Raw genomic sequence first — 25,902 nt, 5'->3', positions numbered from 1 at the left:
ACCCTCTTGCCTCAGCTTATGAATCAAACTAGAGGATTTTGCCCCTTATTTGGAGATAGCTTCAGTGGTCATACTTGGGTTCAGAGGTGGTATTTCTGGTATCTAGTGGGTAAAGACAGGAGATGGTATAAATACCTAATAATGCAGGGGCGGAGCAAGAAATATAGCAGGTAAGGTGCTTGCCTTAAAAGCGGCCGACTCAGGTCCAATCCTTTGGTACTCAATGTGGCCCCCAAGCACTGAGCCAGGAATAAGTCCTAAGCAGTGTTCAGTGACATAAAAATAAAAAGTAACTCATCATCTAGTACAAAATGTTAACAGCTCTGGTTGAGAAGCCCTAATATAAATTACTAATTCTAGCAACTGATCTGTTTGTTACTATATCCTTAAACCTGCAACAGTGCTTGACATGAGTAGTTAATTTATTTTTTTGAATAAATATCTGTTTTTAAGAACCTGATACACAGCTGGTAGGCAACAAACATTTATTAAAGGAACTGAGTTAATGATGGTCCCCACAAAGGGGGTCAAATGCATAAACAGGATATAGTAAATTAGTTTTAGTGCTCCACGTTTCACTTTGGCAGGTTTAATATTTTCCTAGAGAAGATAAATAAGACCATTTATATGCCAAAACAAATCTCCTGGTTAAATAGATTTCAGGGAAAACACTTCTTTTTCTTTAGATACACACATAGATTCCTAATATGTGGAACTTTGGATTTAAGCATGTAAGAAATAAAAGGTAGGTCTTTAAATGTCCCATTCAAATAACAGATATTTGGGGGATTAGCAGGTGCCCTTAAATTATAGGGATCAATAATTAATTGCAGATATTCTCTAGTGGCTGGCAAATAGTTTGAGCAAACTTGAGTTAAAACTTGTTTATAACTTTAAAAAAAGAATGGAATTATAGCACACATAAGACAGACAGATCTAATATCTAAAAAAAGTAATACTGAGTCCACGTCATTCAAATATTTTTATAGCCATAATATTCTAAGTAACTTCATCCCATATTTTAAAAAAATCTGTAAGCATAACATTTGTCAAGGTATTTTCAATATTTCCTCCTTCACCTTAAAGAGCTACTGAATATTACCCAGAAGGCATATATTCATAAATAATATTGCTTGATTTACAAAATTCTTTCCCAAGGAAAAAAACTTTAAAAGCGACTAAGTGGATATTCCAACAGTATTAGTTTAAAATGAAAAGAAACAAACAAAAAGAAAACAACCAAAACTGACACCTTTCACTTATCATTCCTGTAATTAATGAGTCTGGCTTACCCAAAATGCTAAATTATGAAATTACACTGTGTAAAATGCACCTATTACATTTAAAAAGAAGTTAAACCGATATTTATTGACTAGCACTATTAAACATTACACAAACAAACACATTCAAGTGGCAAGTAATTATAATGCAAGCCCTTGCATGGCAATCCAAATTTATTGAACTACTGATGCTAAGTTATACAAAATTGCACCACTTTAATTAAGGCTTTTAGTTTACATTTGGCCACCTCCAAGTAGTTGTAACATTAGGTTGGTCAATTTAAATACTGTGGCTCCCTGTTGGATAGACACACAATCTTTACACCCAAACGTTAATGCATACAAAGCAACAAGGCATTGTTAAATAAAACAGCAATAGTTACTGCAACTTAGGCCTTGTAACCAATTACACATGATTAAAATTACTTTCCACATTCACATCCACAGTACTCTTCCACCATTTAACATCTCAACCAAAACGTTACACATGTGAAACAATCACTAACAGGCAAAAGTACTAAACCTGTATATTTGGTATTGCAAATACACTTATGCGTGAGCAAGCAAGGGATTCACAGTGAGAATCTACAGCTGCAGAAGCCTGAAAATGATTTACAAAAATTGTCAAATCATTAAAAAACTGTTTGAAAATATACACTTCTTGTTGTAGACCCCCACTGTACACACAACTATAAACATTGTTCCCTATGTAAACAAAAAAAGGAAACATATAATAAGAGATTTGAAAAGTCTGGACATTTCCTTCCCAACAGATATTAAAGGCAACGTCTTTAATCTAAGACATTATACTGAAAGGACTATCATATTTTAAAGACAAGATCACTGTCTCCACAGGTTTTTTAAAAATTAAAAAAACTATATAGCTGTGTTAATCAAAGCGCTTATTTGTACAATACAATGATAATGACCTTGAATTTCTTAAAAAAAATTACAATAAGCTACAAGTATCAAAGAAGCAAAGTTATCTGGAGTAGTCTATATAGGAGCTCTTTGGACTTTCTTTTATTATGCTAAAATAGTGGTGCTTTTAGGATTTACATTATTGTACTCTCCAATACAAAGTATGGGGCATGTTAAAGTATACAGTACAACATTTTCAGACATGTACAACATTGTTGGATGAAAAATGTCTCTTAGCAGTAATACTGGATTGTAGCCTCTGGTTTGACCAGTTGCATACTCTAGGACTATTATATAAGTAAAAATCTCTCTTGTGATACTGGAAAGTGATTAGAATGTGCAAACTGATGTAGATCCGCCTCTTAAAGGGTACCACCACAGGAAAGTCCATTTAAGATGTTGGTAGGTTTAATAAAGTTGGAATGCTGGCACTGCTGAATTGGGCAACAGTTCTTCAGACCTGTGAAAAGGAAAAGAGCTAAATGAGAACAGGTTTAAAACAGCCAAATACAGACACAAAGCACATTAAGGCAATGGTCAAAGTAATAGAAATGAATATAGATTTTTGTCCCTGTTAGACTATTGATGATCAAGTACCACAATTCACAGCATAGCAAAGGTAGGCAGTTCCATCATTTCTGAACAATTTCCTTTCAGCCAAATCAAAGTTTACCTTAATTTGGGGGGGTGATATCTAGCTGTGCTCAGGGCCTAGGGGACCAAATGGGGTGCTAGGCACCAAACCCAGGTCAACTACATATGAGACAGCACCTTACGTGAGATACTATCTTTCCGGTCTCCACAACAAATTTTTAGATGAACCCTTTTGACTTGTAAGCCCTCAATTAGTCTCAACGAGGTTGCTGAATTTTCTTCATCATGGCAGACTGCAGCAAATTGGAAAGACCAGACGGATTATGTGAGCTCCGGCACATGTGTGCTACTAAGAGCAGGCATGTGGTCAAGAATGAAAGGACTATCAGAAATCATAGAGGCTGTATCTCTAAATAGAAAGCCTTAAGTCAGTGTTTCCCTAAATAAGTGATACCATTCCACCTGAGGGGCACTAGAATGACCCAGAGGGTGGTAGTAACTTTGAATACAGTGATTCTTTTTTTTAAATAAAGGGGACATAGGTTAAATAAATTTGGAAACTATAAGTGATAGAGCACTGGAGTGATAAGGTGCTATAGAGAGATTTAACGTAAGAAGCAGAGAAATAGACAGTTCAAGTTTCCAAAGATAAGAGAGCAGTAAAATAACGGGTTAATGGTTAACTGAGTAGTAAGCCATTGTTATTGCTAAACAGCAGGAAGGTTTATTATGTTTTAAGTACAAATTTAACCGCTTTACAAGCATTAATAATGCAGTAAATTATTTTTTAAAATACTATACAAAAATGTCAATTGGGGGCCCGAGAGATAGTACAAGGGTTTAAGTCCCTCTTGCACATATCCCAGGCACTGCCAATGATCCCTGAGCAGTCAGGTGGATCCCCCTCGGCCCCCCTGAGAAGTAGCAAGCTCAGTATTTTTTTCCACTGCTGCCTCATGGCTGGGCTGTATGATTCTCTCTGCCTGCTAACTTTCTATCCCCAATACTTATCCTTCAGATCACAGCTTTGGGTGTTTCTTACTCTGACTTTTCTTGAACCCACAGTTCACATCTGACAGCGACGTGCTCCAACTAAAAGTTATAGCTCCTAACAACATAGTGACTAAGCATGGACTTGGGGACAAGTATGCCGGGATTCATATTCTAGTCCTGCTATTTACTATAGTCCTAAGTAAATAGTAATATTTTTGTGATTCAGTTTCCTCCACTGTAATAAGGAGTGACAATAGTTTAAAGCAATCAGAAGGTTGGTATAGTTTATCACTGTATTGCTTATCAGTATCTCATGAGGCAAGAGTATATATTGAACGAATTAAAATAATCACTTAGGTAATGTATGTCGTGATGATGGCAAGTAAGTAACATTCACAGTTTTGTTTTTTTGGGGGGGCGCTATCTCACTGTGCTTAGGGCTAACTCTGGCTCTGTGCTCAGAAAGCACACCTGGTGTGGCTTGGGGGACTGTATGTGGTGCTGGGGACTGAACCAGCATCAGCAGTGTGCAAAGCAAGTGCTTTACCTGCTTTCTCTCTGGCCCAAAGCAATTAATTATTTTAATGAACACCATATCACACTAACTCAAAAATATTTTAAAAAGGAAGCATTTCTTTTTTTAGAACAACATAAAATTCTATACTTGCTTCTTGACAATGTCTTTTTAAAATTTTTTATTTTTTAAATTTTATTGAATCGCCATGAGATAAGTTACAAGCTTTCACGTCTGGGTTACAATCATACAATGTCTTTAATAAAGTTGTGGTTAAGAAAAAAAATCTACGGAAAAAAATAAGCACACATACCTGGCTCAGAGCTACAATGCATCTCGTATATTAAAGCAGCTGACATGAGGACTTTTTGCGGGCCTTCCCAGGCACTGGAGTTTTTCTGTTAATTTGCCGCACTAGGTCATAAAAGATCTGCAAACATATTGATTTTCAAAAAATTCATAGGAGTAAATGAAAGTAATAAAAATATAAAATGAAAACTGATTTCCATTGTTATACATGAACCCCAGAAAGCAAGTATTCTACACAGTTAAGGAGTTAAGAGTTGAAATAATGTATTCTTCTAACTGATAAGATCTTTTTTAATTTGCTTATTCTTTGAGAAAGCTAAAACTCCTTTGTAAGTATTGTTTGAAGGAGTTGCAGAGATTTTTATCCTAGTTTAATCAAGTATTTACCATCATCCAAACAACTACTCTTTTTTAGAACTACAGATCTGGTTCTATAACATTTTTTTTTTCTTTTTGGGTCACACCCAGCGATGCTCAGGGGTCACTCCTGGCTCTGCACTCAGGAATTACCCCTGGCCGTGCTCAGGGGACCATATGGGATGCTGTGGTTCTATAACATTAACATTACTTTAAACCCTTCAAGCCAAGGATCATACATGCCCTTTTCAATTTGTCTTGTCTTTAACACAACATGGTTCTTATTCCTGAAGATAATTTGTCTTATCTATCTGTATATCATTTTTCATCCAATCTGATTCACAGTAAATTTCACTATACTAGCATAAAAAGCTAAAGTAGGACCAATGCTTTAAAAATGTGTATGTAGCTAATATAAGATTTTGTTTTGCTTATAAAATCAACAAAGCACCCAGGGTACACATTAACTTGGGGCTGTGTTAACACAACCATCATTTTTCATTAATTCTGAATGTTAAATTCCCAACAAAGAGTTTTTGAACATATGTATTACCATACACCATACCTCATTAACATTTATTTTTGATTTTGCAGAGGACTCTAAGAATGCACAGTTGTTCCATTGTCTTGCTAGATTTTGACCTTGTTCCTTTCCTACAACTCTTTCATCTTCCAAGTCACACTTATTACCAACCAGAATCATTGGAACCTAAAAATAACATATAAATGTGCTATATTAATTAAAACGAAATGTTATTCTAAAGAGCCAAACCTAAGGTTTTTTTACATATTACATCAAGTAAAAAAACATATTAGTCATGTGTAACAAAGTTTTTTAGATTTGAGAACCTTTTAGTTCTTAAATCTCATGAACTTTTTATTTATTTATTTTTTTTTGCTTTTTGGGTCACACCCAGCGATGAGGGGTTACTCCTGGCTCTGCACTCAGGAATCACTCCTGGCGGTGCTCAGTCGAATCTGGGTCAGCTGCGTGCAAGGCAAACGCCCTACCTATTCCTCCAGCCCCTCATGAACTTTTTAGAAAAAAGTAAGATCCGCTTATGAGATTTAAAAAATACTTTAAAATCACCATGTCAACACATTTTTAACTTGTAAGAAAAACACATAACCATTTAAGAAGGAAGTACAGGAGGAGTACTGGAGAGTGTATAGAAGGTAAGGAGCTTGGTCTCACATGAAGCCACTCTGGCCAACTCTGGTTTGATCCCGACACCACATATGGTCTCCTGAGCACTGCCAGGGATCACTCCTAAGCTAAGAGCCAGGAGTAGCCTCTGACCATTGCAGGATGTGGTCCACACTACCCAATATAGAAAAAGGACAGGGTCAAGCACCTGATTTGCATGCACCTACTCTAGTTCAGTACATGGTCCTCTGACTCTCATAGTGTTTCGGAAGCCTTCCTCACAAATAAAACTCACAGCACGATTTTTAGAAAGTGCTACTGTGAAAAGCCAAGACTTTCAAAAATCTGAAAATGCTGTTCCAGGGTAGAGATGCAACTCCAACTTCACTGATTTCCTGGCATGCATTTATCAGATAATCATTCTCAATTTTGTAACGTAACAAGAAATAAAGCTAGAGAGATTGTACAAGGAGGTTAAGGTGCTTCCCTTGCATATAACTAACCCCATTCGATCCCCAGCATCATATACTATCTCCCAGCACTGTAAGTAGGGACCCCTAAGCTCAGTGGTAGGAATAAGTAGCCCTTAAGTACTGCTGGGTGTGGCACAAAAATTGGCCCTCCAAGCCCCCTGAAAAAAAGGGAAAAATATGGGAAGCCTCAAAAGGAATTTTTAGTTTCCCATACAGTCAGTATTAAAAAACAAGAAAGAAGAGACTGGAGAGATAGTATAGCTCAATGGGTTCTATCCCTGTGTGCTGAGTCAGGAACAGGAATAAACACAGACAGGCAAGCCAAAAATACAAAAGAAGTCAGAAAATTAAATCATCTTAATTTACAAAAAAAGCTAGATTACTTATTAGTCATGTAATTGAACACACGTGATATTTTTAATTTCAAAAGGACAGTACAGAAAAGGAAATGGCAACATTTACTATAGGCACCCTTAAAATTTCAAAATGGTTGCTGTAATTGATGGTACACCAACACAGCCCAGAAAACTTGTTAAAAGTAGATTATTGGGCATGAAATTAGCACAAATGGTAGAGCATCTTCTCAGCATGCAGAAGGCTCTGTTTTCAATCAATTGTTCCCTATACTGCTGGATTTAACTATTTGAAAAGAAAAAAAAAATTCTTGAGCTTTATCTCAAATTAATGAGATTTAAAAGAAAAAAATCTCAGAAACTTTGGTGGTAACTGGCAATGTGTTTTAATTAGCTCTATAGGTGATTCAGTTGCAAGATTAATCTTGAGAACAACTGGTACATAATGGGTGATAAAAGAATCTTCTGAAGTCTTTTACAAGAACTAAATTCCATTGTGGTATACTCCAAGGGGCCAATTAAATCAACATTAGATTATTTGTGGCTTCTTTTAAAAATCATGATCTTTCTCTGGCATAGTTGTCGGATATGTGTTCATCTATGTGTCTGATTCTTATTTAAAAGGTCCCTAACAGGGGCTGGAGCGATAGCAAAGAGAGTAGGGCGTTTGCCTTGCACGAGGCCGACCCGGGTTCAGGATTCCCAGCGTCTTATATGGTCCCCTGAGCACCGCCAGGAGTAATTCCTGAGTGCAAAGCCAGGAGTAACCCCTGTGCATCGCCAGGTGTGACCCCAAAAGCCAAAGTAAATAAATAAATAAAAGGTCCCTAACAGGCCACAATGATAGTATAGTGCTTGCTTTGCACGGACAGTCCCCACAGCACTGCCAGAAGTCATTCCCGAGCATGTGACCCAGAAACAAAAAAAGCTCTAAAATATGTCAGAAACAAAGTAAAGTATTATTTAACATTTGTTCATTATCCCAACACCTATCCTTCCTTCCATCAAATGGATGATTTAGAACAGGATGAGTATACGCTTGCTCTTTAAGCCTGTGTCTGTCCTTGGACAGGTATCTTATTTACTTGTTTCTTATGTCTCTTCGCTTTTTCCACTCTGGAGAAGCCCGTGTTCATAGTCCTCTTCTCTCCTTTCACATCTTTCTAAGTATGTTACAGTAAAAATGATTTTGCTTCACCAATAAAAATAGAATGAGCATAAAAATGTATTTTACAAACATTAAATTAAAAGGAGGGCATTTTCCACTTGCCACATAAGTTTGTTTTAAAAAGTAGCATGAATATTAGAGCTATCTTTTTACCTTTCAAGGAAAAAGCTTTTAAAACACCACGTCAATACATTAACTTTAAATTGGACTTAAATTCAAACTTTAAACTGGCTACCACTACAGTAAGTATTAGAAATAAAGTTAGCTTACGTCATCAGTGTCTTTAACTCGAAGAATCTGTTCTCTCAGATCTTGTAAATCATTGAATGTAGACTGTGCTGTGATGGAATACACTAATGCAAAGCCTTGTCCATTTTTCATGTACAAATCCCTCATTGCTGTAAATTGTTCCTGTGGTAGGGAAAAAAATTCAATTAAAAAAAACCCCAGCATTTTGACAGGTAATTTTATAATTAAAAATCTAGAATAGAGATTTCCAAACTTCACTGGTTTACCACCCCCTGTTGGACTAGAGGAGAGGGAAAATCAAGCAACAGCCCTCCTGGAAATCTACCTTCTTTAAGCAAACACAGAATTCCCTTAAGGCACCTAAGATCTCTATTGCCTTCAAGTAAGAGTTTTCTCTATTGCCCCTGGGGTAAGAATATTTTTATCTATGTTGTTCACCGTTGCTCTAGAATTAGAGATCAATGAATAGTAGTGGTAATTTTAAAACATAAGAAAACACTCCTGAACGGCCAGGATCCCAGAGGCACACAAACCAATCTTGGAACGCAGTGGCTACTGGCAAAAATCCTCCTGAACTGTGAACTAAGCTATGGCCCCGTGCCGCCCCGGGAGGGGAAGGGTTTTTGTCCCTGGGCCTTTTCCCCTTTGTGGCAGCATGGCGACTGCCACCTTTCAGAATCAATTGAACAGAGAGGTATGAGTTTGCAGTGATGGGGCATGTGGGAAATCTCGAGTTGGGGGGTGGAATGGGGGCGGAACCGGCCCTGCTCCCCACCCAAACGAGACCCCAAGTGGCCGCCCACAAACGGCTCTTCTGCTCCTGAATGGCCATGATCCCAGAGGCACACAAACCAATCTCAGAATGCAGTGGCTGCTGGCAGAGATAACTCTGGACTTAATTACTAAAATACCAGAATTCCAAAACCGTGAATCTGCTATCGCGGCCGAGTGACATCATATGCTCTCATTATCAGCAATAGAAAACAAATGATCTAATGATGCTTTTTCAGCAGGTCTGATTGTTGGGGGAAAATTCCAAATAATAAGGGGGTTTTCTGCCGAAAATTGAATGGAATCAAAGTAAAGAGAGAGTAAGTGAAAATCATCTGCCACACAGGCAGGGTGGGCGGTGTGTGTGTGGGGTACACTGGGGTTCTTGGTATTGGAATATGTGTACTGGTGAAGGGATGGGTGTTTGATCCATTTTATGACTGAGACTTAAACCTGAAAGCTTTGTAACTGTTCTCACGGTGAGTCAAAAAAAGAAAAAAAAAAAAAGAAAACAGTAGTAGCACTGTTGTCCATTGTTAATCGATTTGCTAGAGCGGGCACCAGTAACGTCTCGATTGTGAGACTTGTTGTTACTGTTTTTGGCATATTGAATACGCCACGGTAGACAAATGAATCTCAAAAAATGGAAGATGGCAGCTTGTCACAGAGATGTCCCCGGACTCCAAGCTGAGCTGATTTCATGGGGGTATAGCAGGCAGCTCTCTCTCTGCCTACTCTAAATGAACCCTGGCAGCCACAAACCTCCAGAAGAAAAACCCAGGTATATGGAAACCAGTGACTGAAAACTTCAGGCGAGTATGGGCCATTCCTCCCCATCTCCCCACCCATTAGGTGTCCTGGCTGTCACACCCATGAACTGCCTCCGGGTGCAATTTAAGGGCATTAATGGTCAAGATCCAGAGACTCACGAATGAATCTTAGAAGACAGCAGCTCACCAGAGATGTCTTGGACCCCAATTATTTAAAGTTTTAGACATCCTATACTATTAACAAGCAACACACAAAAAATTATTTAGCATCTGCCTGTCAAAATAATTCAAAATCATGGTGAAGGGTTAATGATGATGGAATTAACTGGTGTTGAAATATTGAATGTAATCAATTACTGGTGAACAACTTCATACAAATAAAACTGGAAAAAAAACACCCCCAAAACAAAAACAGTATTTCATAAAATCACAACTCATGGCATGTTTAAAAGTTACATAAAAAGCAGCTTTTTTGAGGGGATGAGGAGGGAGAACAAACCCATGATAATGTAAAGTCACTTAAAATGAACCCCTATGTTATTCACAGCTAGCTCACAATGTGCTAGCTATAAGAGGTCTAAAATATTTCACCCTTACCCTCTCATTAACCCACCTTTAATACATTGTATACATGAGGATAAGAACACAGTCCATGGAACATATCAAAACATTATTAAAATGAATGATACTCAAAAGAAATTTCCCCTTTTCTTCAAAGACTGAATAAAAGGGTAACATTCTTCAAAGACATCCATTAAAATCACAAAGCACAAATAAAAGTAGCATTTAAGAAAAGAACTCTTAGATTTCATGCAGCAGTACTTTTAAGCTTAATTTGTATTTGCTTATTAACATTTACAAGACCAATTATATACAAATTGCATACATAATTAGACACTTCAATTTACATACCGTTCCTGCAGTATCCAAGATTTCAAGCATACATTGTTGTGCATCTACTTCAACTTGCTGTGGGGGGGAGAAATTAAAATCAGTTTCATTTTTAAATGTATGCAAGTCTACCCATAATAGAAACAAAAGCTAATACAGTACTTAAAAGAGACAGATTAGGACAGTTTTGTTAAGTATTCTAAAGCAGTACTTTAACAATCAAGGTCTCCAACATAGTTATCAGGTATAAAATCTGGGTGTTTTATTTTTTTGGTTGTTCTATTTGGATTACACCTGGTGATGCTCAAGGTTTATTCGTGGCCCTGTGCTTAGGGAGTAACACCTGATGGGTCTCTGAGAGGACCATATGGGGAGTCTAGGCTTAAACCCGAGTCTGCTGCGTGCAAGGCAAACATCCTACTGGCTGCACTATTGCTCCTGCCCCAAATCCTATGCGTTCTTAATTCAATACAAGAATACTCATCAGTTCCAAGCTCAATATGAATTAATATGAATCTGGAGGGTTCAAAAACTTTAAAAAGAAAAGGTAAAAAAATAAAATCTAGTAATAGTCACAAAAATATCAGAAGTGATTTTATCTCCATTATGCCACATTTTAGCAAAGAAGCAGTGAACTGCTATCACATTATACATACTCTTGTTATTCCCCTTCACCTAGTATTTAGGATTTCATCTGGGTGCTGCAGAAAAAGTAAAGCGTTTAAGATGCTTGTCTTGCATGTAGTGGGCCTGTATTTGGTTATTGAGCATCACTGGGTGTAGCCAAAGAAACCAAAGGGGAGGAAAAAAAAAGTATGGAAAAGGGTTTACAGAAGAATTTCTTTTCCCCCAATAGCCTGTAAAGACAGAGCGGGGAATAAAAACACAATGTGTAAAATAATGGCAAGGGCCTAGTTAGCTAGAAGAGATAAACTTTAAAAAATTAAAAATGCCAGCATCATTAAGTTTTCTGTCACGAGTTGTTAATGAGACACTGAAACAAACTTTGCTATTGTGAGCAGGAACAGTCTAATAAAGAAGTCTTAAGAAAGTTCAGTGATGGAGCCTTCTATGCCATTTCTCCAGATTACAAAGAAGAATCTGTGGGCATGCAGGCTTGGGAACTGGCGTGAGAGGACCTGGGAGACAGAGGGTGGGACACAACATGGAGCTACTGCTTCGAATCAAACCTGAGCTATAAAGTTTCTGCATGTTGGGGCTGGAGTGATAGCACAGTGGGTAGGGTGTTTGCCTTGCACGCAGCCGACCTGGGTTCGATTCCCAGCATCCCATATGGTCCCCCAGCACTGCCAGGAGTAATTCCTGAGTGCAGAGCCAGGAGTAACCTCTGTGCATCGTCAAGTGTGACCCAAAAAGCAAAAAAGTGTCAAATACAATTTAGATATCAGAACAAACTTGCAATTTTTCAAAAAGAGACCTGGGGAGTGGGACTATGAAAGTGTTTGAGATGCTCATAAACTGGTAAATACATAATATAAATATCAGGTATATGAAATATTCCCATTAATTTTATAAAAAGAGAATGCTTTTTTTCATTCTATTTTGTATACAACATTCAATCATCAGGCAAAAAACAAGTACTCATTTAGTCAAAGGCAAATGGCTTTCTAAAGTAGTATACCTTTCTATAAGAGTCTTCTATCGTAGGATCATATTTTTCAACAAAAATTCCTTGAACAAACTGTACAGTCTGAAACAAAATAACATGATTATACTTCTACAAACAAAAGCATACTCAAATTTGTACACTTTAAACTTTTATTTTGATATAAGAAGTTATGCCATTGATAACTATAATTGTATACATTTGATTAGACAGGGAGTTCCCACTCATCAATCAAGAGTCAGTACAAAATTTATTAGGTAATTTTAGATTTAGAGATTATAATTACATTGTTAAAGCTGTCTAATGGGGTGCAGAAATGGCTCACTGGGATGGAATGCCTGCCTGTAGAAGACCCAGGCTAAATTGCCAAGCACAGAGAGGCATACTATCTGGTGAAGGCCCCCCCAAACCCTGAAACTATCGTATTTCAATCTTTTTTTTTCCTCTTCTTTCGTATTTCAATCTTAAGGGCTAAACTTTGGATTTTAATTAGAAAGTGTCTAATTGTTATTTGTCACATATGTGCACACTCAAAATACTGGGCAGATTTACAAGTGAAAAAGCAGCTCATGTACTCACATTGTACACATGTCTAAAGTTAATGCAAGCACATTAAGTTCTGTGTTAGGTGGCCACTAAAGTATCAGGACGATACATTATTATGTCTTATTCTGGAGTCTAGCTAAACCGAGAATTATTCAAAGTACTTTCCCTACGCTTTTCTTTCCCTTTCCACTACTCATGTCAAGAAGTGTTTGCATTTTTTTCGCCCATCTTATTCCTAGATAGTGAAAACACAGTTGCTAAAATAAAATTAAAAAGATTTTCAGGGACTGGAGAGTTAGTACAGCAGGTCAGGTGCTTGCCTTGCACATAGTTAACCTGGATTGGATCCCTGGAACCCCGTATGTTTCTTTAACCATGTCAGAAGTGATACCTGAGAACAGAGCCAGGAGTAAGCCCTCAGCAGTACAGGGTGTGGGCCAAAAGTCAAACAAAAAAACAAAGACCAAAAACCAAAAATGTTTTTTGTGGGGTTTCTTTTTTTACTACACTTGATCTTAGCCAAAAGGCCGAGAAGTGATGAAAGGTTTCTTTTTGGGGGGGAGGTGGGGGAGGAAAGTGGTGGGGACATATCTGTCAAAGCTCAGAGGTTATTCCAGGCTCCCCACTCAGGAACCACTCCCGGCAGTGCTTGAGGATCAAACCTAGGTTGGATGCATGCAAGGCAAGAGCCCTACCCATGGAACCATCTCTCTGGCCCATTTTTCAAATTCTATTTGGTATTTTCTATAGTAGGAGACACAGCACAAGACAAATTACATTGAGAAAGTCCAAAATTCATTCCTACATAGTTTTGAAATGCAGATAAACATTTACATGCTCTTAACATCTATGCTTACCCCAAACTATTCTGAAGCCTTATGTCATATGGAACATATGACATATTCTGAAATCTTATGTCTAGAAAGAAATTATTTGTCCTGCCAAAGGGCTGAAGAGATAGTGCAGGGGCTTTGCACGTGACTGATCTGTCTGAATCCCTGGTTTAGCATAGGGGCCCTAAGCATCACCAAGGGAACAACTCCCGAACAGAGTGGGGAATACTCTGTAAGTACTACTAGGTATGCCACACATCCAAGAAGTTATGTATTTAGGTATAACTAAAAGGGCTAAAATTATAAGAAAAATATTAAATTGTTCTATAATTACTATTGGATTTCACCAAAACAAATAAAAAGTAATCAAAACCTACACTCAGAAAAATATGTCACAAAGCAATCATCTTAGATAGAGTGACTTACCAGAGCAGATTTTCCTACGCCTCCTGAGCCGAGAACCACAAGCTTATATTCACGCATGGTGCAAATGTGTCAAATGCTAGTACCTGAATTAAAGAAAAAAAAAAAACCTTGTAATAGCTTTGTAGTCATATGCTACTACGTATAATGTATCGAATCAAGCAGATCTATTTAAAAGTTATTTAAAAATCAGTAAAACACAGCATTCTATAAATAACTTCTCTGGACATGACCTTCAACCTTATCATAAATTACATTAGTACAGAAACATTTTTTTGTAAAAAAAAAAAATGGGGGGGGTTGCAGTTGGGTAGACGAGTGGCTGGATACACAGCAAGAAGGGGCATCCTACTGGTTATAAGATAGCACCCACCATTTCTCGAAAATCAACCCAAAAGAGCAAACAACTGCAAACTCACTATGAGCAATCTGCAATCTTCAGTCACAAGTAATTGAGTGCCTACTAAATACAGGAATACACACAAAAGTTTTGTCTGTATTGCACTAGCAACTCAAAGATAAATATCATAAACACTATAAGGCTGCAAACCAATCTAGTGAACCACCTGTTTTTGTACATGAATTTTCACTGACTTCCCCAGTGCTTTCAGATACCTGGTGATCCCCAAGTATGAAGGAGCACTTGTCTGATCCTGGACCCCTGAGCGATGCTAGGGCCATTCCCATATTTTTGCCTGAAATACTGCCATGTCCATTTAGTTTTTAATATTGTCTGTGGCTATAGTTGTGCCATAATGGCAAAGGTAAAAAGCTATCAACAGAGATTATCTGCCATGAAGTCTAAAATAGTCTCTGGTATTTACAGAAAAAATATTTTTTGCGTACTCCTGAGATACATGAATAGCACAGGAGTTGGCAGAGCATGAAGACCAAATATTTATTCCTCAAGTGTGGGGAGGTAAGAAGAGCCTGAAAACGGGCAGAATCAAAGGCAGAAAGAAAGAAAACTCTGAGTGGTCAAGTACCATGAAAGAGCAGAAGAGGATTACTGGGACTGGGGTTTTGGCGAGAAGTGATAGGACACATGCCTTAAGCATGTGTGAGGTCCTAAGCCTGATTTCTGGCACTGCACAGTCCCTCAATAGCACTGCTGGGTATGGCCCTGGTGCCCCGCCGCACCACCCAGCCATGAACTCCAAAGCACGGACCCTAATTACTGAACAGTCAGGCCACCACCTGACCATACCACTGAGCTGAGTCTTCCTAGGCTCAGCCTTTTAGCAACATCCAGGGGACCTATTAAAAAGAAGTTACAGGGGTGGGAGTGGAAAGAAGTGAGGGGGTAGGGACTGTGGAAGGAAGTGGACACTGGTGAAGAGACTGGTGTTGAAACACTGTATGCCTGAAACCCAATCATGAATAATTTTATAATTTCATGATGACAAAATTAAAATACAAAAGCACCCAAGACTTTGTATGGCATAAAAAGTCAAACAGATTATTATGTAAGAAAAAATAAAAAAATTCTGAAAAAAAAATAGAGGCTACTTGGGTGACAATTCTGTTATTTATGCAATGCAAACATCATCCAAAGGCACATATCTGTGTTGATCTACATTATTTTTGCCATTCCACTACCTTTTTTTTGGGGGGAGCACACCCAGTAGTGCTCAGGGCTTACACCTGGCTCTGGTAGGCCATAAGGGGATCAAGTTCAGACTGGCCATATACAAGGGAGGCACCTCACAAGCTGTACCATCACTCTATCAGCTATAAATCTCTTAAAATCCTCTAAGATAAGCAGTATTTGATCAGCATGTGACCAACACAGTTTTTTCTTAAGAAAGACAGACCTTCGGCTTTGTTGATTTTTTAATCAACAAATTATTTGAAAATTGATCTAAGACCCTTGCTTTCTATTATTCCGAATTATTCTCTAAAAAGAATAGGGCTGCTGGGGCTGAAGCGATAGCACAGTGGGTAGGGCGTTTGCCTTGCACGCGGCCGACCCGGTTCGATTCCCAGCATCCCATATGGTCCTGAGCACCGCCAGGAGTAATTCCTGAGTGCAAAGCCAGGAGTAGGCCCTGTGCATCGCCAGGTGTGACCCAAAAAGAAAAATAAAAAAAAAAAGAATAGGGCTGCTGTGTTCAATTTGATGTTTTAAAAATCTATCAATGATGCAACCTCATCAGTTACAATAATAAATTTATTTTGTTATTCTAGCATCTGTTATAACAAGCAGGTCTGTGTAAAGAGAGAAGACCTTTAGTTTTTAGCTTGGAGGCGGACTAATTGGCAGCATTTTTGCTTTTTAATCCTGTTATTTGCTTTGCTTTAGTTCACCTATTTGGGCCTATGTTTTGTATGAAGTCTCTCTCTCTCTCTCTCTCTGTGCAAACTATCTCTTTTTGTCCCTAGCATCTTACTTTGTACAAAGTATCTCACTTATATATCCTGTATTGTCTTGCTTCCAGTCATTAAATAAGAAATGGAGACATAGGCCTGATAAACCTCTAATCCAATTCATGAAAGAACTAAATCCAATCCCAAGCACTTAATTTTATAAATGGTAACAAAGTGGCCAATTTAACAAAGTGAGGGCCCAAACTTCACTGTGAGTCGCTTATAAAATCTTCAGTGAGCACATAAGAAGATCAGTAATTGTGAAATTATTTATTATGCAACACCTTACTGCCCTTTTGTCAGGGACCCCCAAGAATTTGTTTGCACTCTACTCGTTAAAAATATTTTTTAAGTTTTATTTAGTAATACTTGAAATTTTGTAAGATAAATTGTGAGCATCACAGCTAATGAATTTTGGCATGTTTTGCATATCCTCATATCCTTATAACCACAGAACCACAAATGCAGCCCAAGACTTAAAACACTTCTACCACCTAGAAAGTTTCCAATGTGACTCATCCCAATTAATTACCCCATTTTCTTGACTCTTAATGAGCTCCTTCTTAATTGTCAAAACTATTACCTTCTCTAGGAAGAAGTTCTGTGTCTACAATCTATTTAGGAAATACTCTATTCCTGAAGTTTTTAGTAGTCAGAAGTATAGATTTGTCACAATTTAAAATTATAAATAAAAGTGATTTGATAGGAACAAGATAAAAACTGACTTTAGAAAACCTAAAAATAAATCTAGTTTCTGAGGCAGACATATCATCTTCTATAAATGGGCTAAGACCTAAAATAGGAAACTTAAGATGTAAACTTGGTAATTTAGTAATCTTAATAATTTATTATCTCAGCATTTTCTAAAATCGTATGAAGTTAAGAAGTCAGAGAAAAAAACTAAATCAGATTTTTTTGTTCTAAGAAATGGAAACCTATGGATATCACTGTCACTGTCATTCCGTTGTTCATAGATTTACTCAAGCGGGCACCAGTAACGTCTCTATTCGCCCCAACCCTGAGATTTTAGCAGCTTCTCCTTACTCATCTTTCCCAACGATTGGAGGTTCTTTCAGAGTCGGGGGAATGAGACCTATCCTTACTGTTTTTGGCATTTCGAATACACCACGGGTAGCTTGCCAGGCTCTGCCCGTGCGGACGGGTTACTCTTGGTAGCTTGCCGGGCTCTCTGAGAGGTATGAATGTATATAGTGTATATGAGTGTATATCATTAACAATATTATGTAATAATGTAGTAATATAATAATATAATGTAATAATATAGTGTATATGAGTGTATATCATTAACAATATAATTGTGATTTACAACATAATTATAAATCACAGAATGTCAATCAATAAGTTAAAAAATAAACATAACTTAAGTGCATTACAAAAAATATTTTTAAAATATTTTTTTCTTTTACATTAAAACACCATTTGTCTTTATATTAACATGCTGGAAAGTATACTTAGACTATGGTAAACAAGGAGGCAAAGGATGTAAATTCTTAAAAACATTAACTGGCATGCCACAGTAAATACATACACAATTGAAGTTCCCCTTCCCCCACCAATAGAAAAAAAGAGCTAAGACAAAAAAAAAAACAAACCCAAATCTTATTTATACATGTATCACTGTCATCCCATTGTTCATCGATTTGCTAGAGTGGGCGCCAGTAATGTCTCCAATCGTCCTAGCCCTGAGATTTCAGCAGCCTCTTTACCCGTCCTTCCCAACTCTCCGCATGCTTGGATGAGCCTTACGCATGAAGGAACTGGCAGAGGAACCCAGGTATGCGGAACCTGGGGCCGAGATCTCGAAGCCTGCTTGGTTCAGGACTGGGCCTCCTCCACCCAGATCCCCCATTTTCCAGTAGCTAGGCAGTCAGACCCACAAACTGCTCCTGGTGCTGTGCAATCCTATCAACGGCCAAGATTCAGATACTATAAAACAAAGCTCCCGGAAGAGACTGATGTAGAATCTCACACAGCAGAGCCTGGCAAGCTCCCCGTGGCATATCAGATATGCCCCAAACAGTAACAATATACATGTACAACACACACAAAATAAAACTAGGGTACCTTATATTCAAGTTATTAATATTGTACTGACTTTAGATATTACTACATTTAAAGAAGTGGGATGAAGAATTAGAACTATTTTATAATTAAAAAAAACTACAAGATCTTAACAAATTTGAAGAAATTAAGGGAACAACACTATTAGAAAATGTTATAGATGGGTCACTCAGAACACATGACAAAAATCCTGGCTGAATGTTGTATCTCATGTATGTACTGGTCATTGTAAACATATTAGCTTTACTTTTCAATACAGATGTTGCTGATTTATATTTTATAGTCTCATGTCATTCCTTATTTTAAAAAAGTTTTATCTGTAAAAAAACAAAGGCAAGGCTGGAACAAAAGTACTGCAGGTAAGACGCTTGCCTTGCATGTGGCATATCTGGGTTTGATCCCTGGCACCCCATATGGTTCTGATTATCACCACCAGGTGTGGCCCCAAAACCAAAAACCAAAATTAGATGCAGACTGGAAGTTGGGCCTAAGCGATAGCACAGCGGTAGTGCGTTTGCCTTGCATGTGGCCAATCGGGGTTCGATTCCTTCACCCCTCTTGGAGAGGCTACTGAGAGTATCTTGCCCGCACAGCAGAGCCTGGAAATCTCCTCGTGGCGTATTTGATATGCCAGAAACAGTAACAAGTCTCACAATGGAGACGTTAGTTGTGCCCGCTCGAGAAAACTGATGAGCAACAGGACGACAGTGACAGACTGGAAGTTATCTTCAAAGAGAAATAAATCAACAAAAATGAGGCTAATATGCAAATTAACATTATTTGCACTAAGCTTTAATTTATGACTTATCAATTAAATTATCTTATGGAGAGTCATTTTAAATCCTCACTTCCCTTTGATGAAACAGGCAAAAATATAACTTATACTTAAATGAGTTTCAGAGTGTTGTTAATAGTGGCACTTTACACTTTGTATTTCATCAGTAAAAAAAGAGCAGAACAACTTCTACAAGTCAGGCACTTAACACAACTATAAATACGAAGAGTGCTTCACATTGCTTTCCTTATGATCTAAAATTACAGATGAGGTCAGAGCCATTGTACAGAGTAGGGTGCTTCCTCTGTACATGGCTGGCAGGGGTTCGATTTCTGGTATCCCATATAGTCCCCTGAGCACTGGCAGGAGTTAATTCTTGAGCCAGGAGTACCCCTGAGCACTGCTGGGTGTGGCCCCAAAGCTAGGAAAATTATAGATAATAATCAAGTTTATAAAGGACTATCAAAACACTAGGGTTCAGGGACATAGCTCAGGGGTGCCTGCATTCCTTAAGTGAGGCTGTAAATGCCATCCTCAATACTATCACACATGCCCAGTGTGATCCCAGTGATACCTGTGTTTACTGGAAGCACAACAGTGTTTTCAAATTAAACTGCAACCAAACACGTGTGAGCACTGGAATCAAAAGGTGTGCTAGTATTGCTAGTACCATTACTAAAGTGTGTCACCCCTGGTTAACACTGCATGTGTGAGGACTGCCAACCTGAACCCCAGTCATCTCTATAACAAAAGGGAAGAGAAGAAAAATTAAGTTAGCTTTTAAGAATTATCATTGAGAAATCCTAAAACAATGAAAATTATACTACTTTTAGGAAGAAACTTGGGAGTATTTGTACTTTTACACAGAAATATTCCTATTTATCTCGAATAAAGTTAGTTTTGGTTCTGCGGGCCTTATCTAGCTGTATCAGGTCTTATTTCTGGTTCTGTGCTCTGGGGTCACTCCTGTAGGTGCTGGATTGAACCTGGGCTGGCAATGTGCATGACCAGCACCCTACCCACTGTACTATTTCTCTCACTCTTGAGTTTTACCGATAAATATTACTATTGTACCTTAGATAAATCATCTAAATTTTAATTAACTCCTGATCAAACAACTCTTCACTTTGCTGAATTTGTTGCTAAAAAATCAAGCAACCCCCCCAACTTTGGGTCACCTAGTTATTTTTTTTCTTCCCCATAGTGTAAGAATGTTTTACCCCCAAACTCCAATTTGTCCAGTTTACTTTTACACTTCCCTTCTTGCTGCAATGACCGAAGAGGGGAGGATCACACAGCTGTGGTGATGGCACATTCATTTGGGTTACACATATTCCTGGCTCCATTTTCTCTTTTAAAAGGTTTTAAGATTACAATCTTCTACAATATTATCCACTTGTTATACAGACTAGATTCTTCTTTGCTGACACTGTTCCTTTTACTCAATTTATGTCTCAGAGATATTTTCTGTCAAGTCTATACAGGAGGCCACATAAAACTATTTTATACTCATCCACACAACAGAACATTAAATACCCATACACAACAGAATGTTCCTGACTAGCAAATAGCACACAGTCCTCAGGAAGACAGTGTCAGTAAGACATCTATCTTATATTTTCACATTATTTAAGGTCACAGTGATCATTCTTTTTTAACAGGTTGCACACCAATACTTTAGGACTTATAAAACTATAAAACTCCTCTCAAAAAACCTCTATGCTAATATATTTTAGCATTTCCATGAAACAGGCAAAACCCTACACATGTAAAATTTATTAAGAATAAAGAGAATTAAGAAGCTTTAAATGGGAAAATATGAATATTCAATTCTATAATAGTATAAAAGTGTTTTATCCTAAGAGAGTATTGGTTTTATATCAGGAAATATATTATAGATACTGCTAAGTGTCTGTGTTAATAAGTAAAAGGTAACAATAAAAGATCTCTGAATCTAAAAATAACTAATCATACATAAAACAAGCAATTTAAGTAAGTTGTTCATTACTGAAAATGAATCCCTTAGCAAGATGGAAGTGAACATACCTTTCTTAACCCAGTACAGGGCAACTATATGCACTCATAGAGAATGCCAGAAACAATTCCACTTGTCAGGAAGTTTGTTCTGTCCTTTAAAGAAGCTCTTTTAACTCTTGCAAAACTGGTTTCAAGGACAGGAATTCCCTAAGCTGTTGCCTTTTCATTAAGCTCTGTATTATTCCTTTTTTTTTTTTTGGCTTTCTTTTTTTTTGGGCGGGGGGGTCATACCTAGCAATGCACAGGGGTTACTCCTGGCTCTGCACTCAGGAATCACCCCTGGCAGTGCTCAGGGGACCATATGGAATGCTGGGAATTTGGGAATTGAACCGGGGTCGGCCACGTGCAAGGCAAACACCCTACCCGCTGTGCTATTGCTCCAGCCCCCTGTATTATTCCTTCTAATCTGAATAAAAATCTAGTTGGATAGAATATTCTTTGTGAGGTGTTTATTCTGTTGAGTTTTTCTACTATACTGTTCCATTCTCTTCTGGCTTGGAGAATCTCATCTGATACGTCTTACAGGCTTTCCTTTGTAGGTAAATTCCTTTTTTGAGCTTGCCTCCCTACCTTTGGCTTTTTTTCATTCTGAGTATAATGTGTCTTAAGAGTTTTTCTAGTTGGGAGTTCCCAACTAGAAATAGTTTCTAGTTTTTGCTGGGACTCTTCAGGCCTCTTAGATCTTGGTGCCTATAATTCTCAACACTGGAAAACCCTTATCGATGATTTCTTGATTGTTCCTTTATCACATCTGCCTTTCTGCTCTTCAGGGACTCCAATGATTCTTCTTCTTTTTTTTTTTTTTTTTTGCTTTTTGGGTCACACCCGGCAACACACAGGTGTTACTCCTGGCTCTGCCCTCAGGAATTACTCCTGGCGGTGCTCAGGGGACCATGTGGAATGCTGGGAATCAAACCCGGGTTGGCCACGTGCAAGGCAAACGCCCTACCTGCTGTGTTATTGCTCCAGCCCCTCCAATGATTCTTATATTATTCTTCTTGAGCTAATTCTATAGTTCTCTTAAGATGCTCTTCATTTCTTTTCAGACTGTTTTCCACCTCCTGCTGTTTTCTAGAGATTTCCTTCTTCCCATCTTGGAGCTCCTTAATCATTTACTCAACTGCTGTGAATCTGCTATTCAGAGCTTTTATTGAATTTTTAAAATATCACCTACCATGCTCTTTATTTTGATCATTTCTGACTGTCGTAGATCTTTCATTCCAGATCTTGTACCTTCATCTACTTTGCTGATTACTTACTTTAAGACTTCTTACATACTCTGTTGTACTGATTTCAAGAGATGACAACAAGCTGTAAAAAGCAATGTTAAGATCTGCTTCTACTTTAAGTTGTGTAATTTGGCAAGACTAGAAATATAGTACTGGGGAGGGGGTGTTACGGCACTTGCCTTACATGTTGCTAAAGCGGGTTTAACACTGACACTGTTTATGGTCCCTTCAAAGCCAGAAACATAAGTGTGGGTGCTCAATGCCTATGACGCTACTCCCACTTCAATACTTCCCCCCCAATTTACAGAATTTTATATAAACAAAGGCAGGCCTCATACATGGGTTGTAAGGTGTTGTTAACATTAGGAAAGAGTATGGACCATGGCCAGAAAGAGTGAATGCTTAAAAGCTAAAATCATTCAAATTCTTAAAACTGTGGATAGCCAAAAGAAACTATCTGAAGAACAGATCTGAAATCTGACCATCAGTTTTCTTTCTTTCCATTTTGAACTTAGGGCCACTCCTTGCAGTGCTCAGAAGATCGGGCAGTGCCAAAGTTAGAACCTGGAGAGTCTGCAAGCAAAGAATACGCTATCTCCCTGGCAGGTCTTTTCCCCCCTTCAAACTTCTGAACTACACAATTTTTCAATTCTAAAATGTTTTGTTATAGTTTTGTTACATATACTATGCTTTTTGTTTTTGCCCATACCTGGCAATGCTCAGGGCTTACCACTAGCTCTGCACTCAGGGACCCAAGCTAGCAGGCTTGGGAAACCAAGTGGGGCACCAGGAGACTGAACCCAAGCATGTAAGGCAAGCAACTTACCTGCTGGGTTTTTATATATATATATATATATATATTCTTTTTTTTTTTGGTCACACCCAGCGATGCTCAGGGGTTACTCCTGGCTCTGCACTCAGGAATTACTCCTGGCGGTGCTTGGGGGACCATATGGGATGCCGGGGATCGAACCCGGATCGGCCGCGTGCAAGGCAAACGCCCTACCCGCTGTGCTATCACTCCCCTTATATACTAGGTTTTTAAGAATAACATGGACAGAACTGTAAACATATTTTAAGTTTATATTCATCTTCTTTATTACTGTTGAAAAATGTAACTGTTGGTAGTAAACTTAATAATGCAAATATACTATTCTTAGCTTCATGATGATGATCTGTTATTACAAATGATTTAGACTTACTGTCTTTCAAATGTAACACATTTAAGATTAGAAAGTAAAAAGCTGAAAGTAATATAGGGAAATTTCACAAACTACCCACAACTGGGAAAAACCACTACTGGGCATTCACTTAAGCAAGATGCAAAAGCCTTCCACAATTTTCTTTTCACTGGAAAGCCAGACAGAACTGTGTCACAGAATTAGTTTTTTAACTCAAGATTTAGGGCGTAGGCACAAGGTCTACTTCTTGCCAACTACCACTGCAAATGAATACACAGACTGCACAGAGGATAATATACATTGGTATGGAGATTAAGACTGAAATGCAAATGTCAATGACTGAAAAGTAAAATGTAAAAAGAAGAGGTTGAAGTGGAAGTCTCTACTTACACACGCAAAAAGAATGTGTGTGTGGGGGAATGGGGGAGAGAGAGAGAGGGAGGGAGAGAGAGAGAATATGTACAGGAGTTAAGGTGCTTGTCTTGTAGGTGGACAACCCTGACTCAATGGCGGGCACTATATATGGTATCCCAAATACTTCTAGGAATGACTCCTGAGCACACTCAGGAATATCCCCTGAGAATTGCTGGGTGTGGCTCAAACAGCAGCCTCTACCTCCATCACCAAAAACGTGGCCTAGAGAACCACAAGTCACCAGACTTCCAGTGAAGCATTAAAGTGAATACAAGATTATCTTTAAAGACTAAATTCTTTTTTGGGGGTTGGGGATTGTGGCCCACATCAGGTCAGGTGTTACTCCTGGCTCTGAACTCAGAAATTACTCTTGGCAGTGCTTGGAGGTCCATACGAGGTGCTGGGGATAAAACCCAGGTCGGCAGCATTCTAGGCACATATCCTATTCGCTATACAATCTCTCCAACCCCCAAAGACTTTAAATTCTAAATTGGATAAAATTAAATCACAAAACCAAAGAAACTATGACTTCTAGGCTAGGGAAGTTGCTCAGCAGAACGCTAGCCTTGAATATATGAAGCCTTGGGTTCAACCCCTAACACTGCAAAATAAACAACTTTGTTATTGGTCCACTAACAAAACATGAAAAAAAGCTTGTAACATTATTCAAAAGCAAGCAAGTTTACCTATTTGGTTTAATTTTTTTTTTGTTTTCTTATTTGGTTTTTGAAATGGAATTATGTTTAAATGACAGAGAGCCAGATGGGAGCAAGTATCGCACCTCCAGGCCTGGTCCAAATGAACTGGGGTGGCTCCAGAATCCAACCGCCGCCGCCCTCACAGCCTATCTTCACAGGCTCGTTGAGAGCCCCCGACACAGACAGTGAATCCACTGAAAAACCCAGGCATGCAGGCCAGTGACTGGAAACTCCAGACCCCAAGGAGCCAGGAATTGGCCACCCCCTCCCATCTTCCTGCCCTTCAGGAGTCGTAGCTGTTACGCCCATGAACTGCCTCCAGGTGCCACTTAAGCACATTACCGGCCATGATCCAGAGACTCACAAATGAATCTCGGAACAGAACAGAATCCCAGCTCCCTGCAGAGATATCTCCAGACCCCAATTATTGTTTTCAGAATTTCAGAAGCACATAGCCTTTTTTAAAAAACTTTTTTTTCAGTTACTGTGATAGACCCTTACAGACATCTCATACTATTCATAATAAGTAATACAAAATAATTCATCTAGCATCTGCCTGTGGAGTAGGCTTGAGTGGTGGTAGGAAAATTCAAACTAATGGTGGTGGGATTGGTGTTAAAATACTGAATGTAATCAATTATTGTGAACAACTTTATGAAAGTAAAATTTAAAAATAAAAAAAATGACAGCAACCCTGTATTTTAAAAAGACGAAACCAATTATCAATAGACAATTTTAGAGACTTTAATTAAATGTGGTCAGTTCAATATTAGTAAATTAAGAAGGCATTGGGCTAAGTTTGAGGATCAAACTTTGTCCATTAGTTGGCTTAGAAATGTTTCTTGAATTAGAAGAATAGGCTATAAACCAAGACTTCAATTCTTAAGAAGAACTATTTAA

At 38.2% G+C, this 25,902-nt stretch overlaps 1 protein-coding gene and 1 pseudogene across 2 annotated transcripts in view; both read right to left on the bottom strand.

Annotated features, from left to right (window-relative positions):
• Positions 1-963: 963 nt before the first annotated feature.
• Positions 964-25,902, bottom strand: part of RAP1B (RAP1B, member of RAS oncogene family) — a 42,571-nt gene continuing 17,632 nt past the window's right edge. For both annotated transcript variants that reach the window (XM_055118390.1, XM_055118389.1), the window contains exons 2-8: positions 14,223-14,305; positions 12,433-12,501; positions 10,812-10,868; positions 8,380-8,520; positions 5,534-5,677; positions 4,616-4,732; positions 964-2,661 (exon numbers count right to left, since the gene is read on the bottom strand). In XM_055118390.1, coding sequence (XP_054974365.1) covers positions 4,646-4,732; positions 5,534-5,677; positions 8,380-8,520; positions 10,812-10,868; positions 12,433-12,501; positions 14,223-14,279 — 555 coding nt within the window. In that variant the 5' untranslated portion in view covers positions 14,280-14,305 and the 3' untranslated portion in view covers positions 964-2,661; positions 4,616-4,645. The remainder of the gene's footprint in view (positions 2,662-4,615; positions 4,733-5,533; positions 5,678-8,379; positions 8,521-10,811; positions 10,869-12,432; positions 12,502-14,222; positions 14,306-25,902) is intronic.
• Positions 13,368-13,502, bottom strand: LOC129399261 (U2 spliceosomal RNA; annotated as a pseudogene).

Source organism: Sorex araneus, chromosome 10, assembly GCF_027595985.1.
Source record: "Sorex araneus isolate mSorAra2 chromosome 10, mSorAra2.pri, whole genome shotgun sequence".
Taxonomy (NCBI): domain Eukaryota; kingdom Metazoa; phylum Chordata; class Mammalia; order Eulipotyphla; family Soricidae; genus Sorex; species Sorex araneus.
The sequence above is the reverse complement of the archived record's forward strand: the minus strand, read 5'-3'. Positions and strand labels throughout refer to the sequence as shown.